General features: G+C 35.1%; 1 protein-coding gene across 2 annotated transcripts in view; it reads left to right on the top strand.

Annotated features, from left to right (window-relative positions):
- LOC107655816 (immunoglobulin superfamily member 5-like) overlaps positions 1-5,211 on the top strand; it is a 16,883-nt gene that overhangs the window by 8,106 nt on the left and 3,566 nt on the right. For both annotated transcript variants that reach the window (XM_016443399.1, XM_016443398.1), the window contains exons 4-5: positions 3,356-3,649; positions 3,855-3,971. In XM_016443399.1, coding sequence (XP_016298885.1) covers positions 3,356-3,649; positions 3,855-3,971 — 411 coding nt within the window. The remainder of the gene's footprint in view (positions 1-3,355; positions 3,650-3,854; positions 3,972-5,211) is intronic.

Genomic DNA, 5,211 nt, shown 5'->3' with positions numbered 1-5,211 from the left:
AGTCTCTCTGAGAGCGGCTCGGAAGAGAGGGGCGGGGTCAGCAGAGCTCATTAACATTTAAAGGAAAATGCTACAAAAACGGCTTGATCTGAAAAGAGCTGTTTTTGACAGGGTAAAAAAGGTGTTTTTTACACTATCATTGAGAAATTTTAACCAAACTATGTTACAGACTTTTCATTAAGACCCTAAAGAATCATATCAACTTGTGGAAAATGGGCATCCTATGACCCCTTTGAATAGTAATTGTGAATAGTATTTAGGATGGATAGTATGTGAACTGGGACGTAGCTTGTCTCTGATCCATATTTACTTTCTGTATGGCTTTCCTCAATTAATTAGCTTGGCAAGAGAATCAGACTTAGGATGTAAACCAGGAAAGGCTAAACGTGTGTCAGCCTTTCGGACACAGGATTGCTCACAAAGCTTTTCATTAGGGGCATGGGCAGCCATACTTCTTCCAGATTAAATGCTGTCTCATACACAGTAATTTTCCCTGCCTGGCCCTCCTGCTGGAAAAAAGATCACCCAGCTAACAAGGGAAGAGCTGCTCTGCTTTCAAATTACACTGTCAGGACCAGACACAGGCTTAGCGGACGATATTTATGTAACTCTTATTGTTATCACCAAAAAATACAGTATTTAATACTCAATCTGTATTCTAAGAGTATATCTTACTTTGACTCATAACTCACATACTGTTTGTGCTGATCAGCCTGGTGTCATTGTTGATATGTATTTACACGTAAGGTACAAAAACATACTTTTATGAATGTTTGGGTAGATGCTGAAACATACAATATTGGCAACATCTAAAACAAAAGCAGTATTACGTATTTACTGCTAGAATCTTTAAAATATTTACAAATCCTGTATACCATTTTGTAGAATCAATTTGTTATATCATTTAGTATTTTGTAGATATATTTTAGATCCCTTAACCCTAGCCCCAAACCTAAACATAAGCACAATATCAACAATATAAAAAAGAAAACAGACAGAAAAATTAATATACATATATTATATATAGCACACACACATACACACACACACAATGACATCTGGTGCTGGGTGGGACACACACACACACACACACACACACACACACACACACCTTAAAAAGAAAAACACACAGAATTTAATCACAATAATTTAACCCAAAAATGGCTAAAAGCAAAAGTAGTCCAAAATGATGGAGCTGTATTTGATATTTGACATGAAACCTTTGTTGTGACTTATTCAGCAAATTGTACATTTTTAGAAAGATTTCACAGTTACAGTAGCTACTGAGGTTGTAGATATAGATCAATGATTAAATAACTATAGACTTTTCTGTTCTAAATGCTTGTTTCTCACACAATACAAATATAAAATTTATTAAATTTATGATCATTTTATAGTGTGTTTATATTTTTGTAGTATATATATATATATATATATATATAATTTTCTTCATTTTAAGATTTTAAAAAGTAGTTGGAATAATGCCTCAAATCATATTGATGCTATTAGTATATGTGATCTTATATATACAGTGTATATATATTTACATATATATATATATTTTTTAAACTAAGACTCTAAGGTTTATGGCATGACTTATGTGGTAGCCAACATTATAAGACAATCAGTAACCTTACACAGTAAAGACTTTACAAATGAATTGCTGTGGCCATGCAATTCACTAAGAGAAAGCGAAAATTTCAACTAATTATGCAGCTGTCTATAACAATCCACTGCTGTACCTTTTGTTTCTCTTTCCAGGGTATATAAAAAAACCCATAATGTGGGCTTTTAAAAGAGACAATTTAGCTGTCACACATTTACCAGTCAGACATCAACCAGTCAATTATGAACCATCAATCATTTAAAAAAGAATACAATCATGTCTGCTTTTAGTGGAAAGAAACGCACATATACAGTGGCTCCAAAAAGTATTTAACACCTGAGCCGCACTGCAATATTTAACAAAACATCAAACCAAGTGACATTAATTAAAAAAATAGCAGAAGAATGATTCCCAAGCAAAACATTTAACAAAAAAAAAAACACTTTTTTTTTTAATAAAAAAAAAAAGCCCTTCTTCAAGATGTGGCACATGTCTTTTTGCTGTCAAATAATTAATGATTTTTATAAACTAAACATAAAAGTAACTTTTAAAAATATTTCAAAAAATATTTTTAGAAACATTTGAACATTTAGGCTACTGGACTGAAGCAACTTAGGTTCACTTGATTAAGCATATGTCACTTTCTAGAAGAATCATGTTCAAATGTGAGTATCAAATATGATACAATAGGCTTTTGAGGAACATTTGTTTGTATTGCATTGTATTGCTTTATATATTTACTATAGTGTAAACATTGTACTATGCGAGCTATAGAGTGACAACTGATATCTGTATGTATATATCTGCATGTCTGTTATACTGCTATTAAGACTATATGTACAGCGCTCTCTCCCACCTTCAATACCACGACTGAGGTGCCCTTGAGCAAGGCACCGAACCCCCAACTGCTCCCCGGGCGCCGCAGCATAAATGGCTGCCCACTGCTCCGGGTGTGTGTTCACGGTGTGTGTGTGTTCACTGCTGTTTGTGTGCACTTTGGATGGGTTAAATGCAGAGCACTAATTCCGAGTATGGGTCACCATACTTGGCCACATGTCACGTCACTTTCACTTTCACTTTTATATGAGCCATAAAAGCTGGATGCATCAAATATGATACATAACAGAAAATATATACATAACAACAACAAAAACAAAACACATATGACTTTTTTTTTTTTAAATTTTAGATTAAAAAAAAAAAAAAATTAATTAAGTTTACAGACATTTCCTTAAACCCTAAAATAGACAACACAATACAATGCATAATTAAAAAAGGGGGTGAAAAAACACCTGTGAAAAATCAATATTGAAAATGGAAAAATCTTTCATATAAACACTGTGCCTTGTTTTTACAGACATTTTCAGAGTGTTGATGTTTTGTTATTTAATGCAATAAAATGAACAATTATTTAGGTGTGCCACGAGTTCCCAAATACATTTTTGGGCCAGAGTGCAAAAATTCTCTCACAAAAGTTATGCATACCTCGAGAATGTTGTGTTTACCTGCAAGCTTTGTGGTTCTTGCGAAACGTCTGATGGAAATAATATATCACTATAGTACTAAATAATGGGTTAGTTTTGCGAGCAAATGTAAAAGCACTGAAATGTATTTTTTCCTCATAATTTTTTTTTTTCCATCAGAGTGCACACAAACATAATAACATTTGTAAGATAATAGTATTTGAAATATTTCAACCTGTTGAGGAAATAGAACTCAAAATCCTTTTGTCTTGTATTTAAAATCTAGAAAAAGGAAATGTCAGGATTTTGGAGAGTGATCAGTCAGTTCAAGAGGGGATGCTTGTTATCTTCCATTGCCAAGCGAGTGGCTGGTATCCGGACCCTTCAGTGTCCTGGGTGGTCAACGGCACCACTGTGGACAGAGGCAACTACAACACCAGCAGTCTTCAGGACCCCAATGGCCTTTTCAGCTCCACCAGTGTGCTTCAGATGAAAGCAGAGACGAGCACCATGGTGGAGTGTTGGGCATCTGTGTCTGCCGCTCGAGCCCACCAGAGCAGCAGTCTCAAGCTGACTGTAGGTAAGAATGAATGGATATTGATGAGCTCTCATGCACATAAACTAATAAGCATGAGGTGTTTTACAATCAAAATGTTATGATATAAACGACAGTAATTACAGTGGGCTGTAAATAATTTCTCTCATAGCTACAATATACTGAATAAATGCACTGGGTCAATTTTGTCCATATAAAATGGCCATACATGTACAAATGTGTTTTGCAGTGGCACCGAATACTCCACAGGACTACACAGTTGTGATCGCTGTGATAGTGTCGGTGTGTACGATCATTCTGCTGGCAGTGCTTATCCTGGTCTTGTACTATAGAAAAAAAGTGACAAGTAAGCGAATCCATTTTACATTTCTCTTAAAAGTTCCTTTTAAAACTCTCCTGCAAGTTATTAAACCAATGAAGAGGGAAGTTAAAGCAGTGCTTGCCATAAATTGGACCAACAGCAAGGACACATTGTAGGGTGAGCTGTCAGCAGTGAGGCAGTTTACAGGTTTTACTGCATCACTCACCTGTCCTGCAATGTGCTTGCACAGCATTTACGAAAACAGATAAACGGGTTAAGACAGAAAACCTATTAACGAAGTCTTTGTTCTAAAAGTTCTTTGTTATTATCGCTCTTTACTCATTAGCAGTTAAATTAGAGAGATGTTCTAACAAATGTGAGAAAATGTAGAAAATATATTACAGCACGCTCCCTGTACTTTAAAATGCCATTAAAACTCTTAACAGCTGTTTTTTTGTTTTTTACATATTCATTAAGAATACTGGCAGATTTGAAACTGGGAACTGTCAGCTGTTTTGTCTCCTATTATAAGCCGTCTCACACATTTAACAAGACTTCTGGCATATGTGCAGACAAATGTGTTTCAATACTAAAACATTCAATGCGAATATTTATATCTATATGTTAATACAATTCAAGAAAATGTTAATAAATGTTTAGAGAGTAAGTATATTCTGTAGGGTTTTTTAGCATGCCTATGGAGGGACATATTGATGGAAAAAAAAATGTGAGATGGGAGGAAAACATTAGATTTCAATGCTTTTGTGTTTGCTCACAAAACTTTGCACTTGTTCACAAAAGCACTGAAATACAGCTTGTCTTCCCACCTCATATTATTTCCATCACACACGTTTTGCAAGAGAACATTTAATTTTTTTCCCCCACCCTGTCCTTTTGTGCTCCATACATTTTTAAGACTGTATAGCATGACATTGAGGAACAGCAATGTCATATTGCTGCAAAAGGTATAATTTGACCTGTACAATTCCACACACATATATATATATATATATATATATATATATAGTTCGGTCATGAAACTCTAGATGGCGCATTCTGACGGGGTGTTAACGTAACTGATGATATTCAGAGAGTTAAACGACTTGACACAAGCTGATTGGTTCATGCTGCATATGCAGCCAATGAACTTACTGCCTTGCATGTATATGGCTGGCTAGCATTCACTTGAGATTCCTGCAGCACGCTTTCAGAATTCTCTGAAACCCTCCACCTTCCCCAGCTCCACCTGTATAGATCTGCTACGGGTTATTTTATATGCTATTTG

This window comes from Sinocyclocheilus anshuiensis, unplaced genomic scaffold (genome assembly GCF_001515605.1).
Source record: "Sinocyclocheilus anshuiensis isolate Anshui unplaced genomic scaffold, SAMN03320099.WGS_v1.1 scaffold1421, whole genome shotgun sequence".
In the NCBI taxonomy this organism is placed as follows: domain Eukaryota; kingdom Metazoa; phylum Chordata; class Actinopteri; order Cypriniformes; family Cyprinidae; genus Sinocyclocheilus; species Sinocyclocheilus anshuiensis.
The sequence above is the reverse complement of the archived record's forward strand: the minus strand, read 5'-3'. Positions and strand labels throughout refer to the sequence as shown.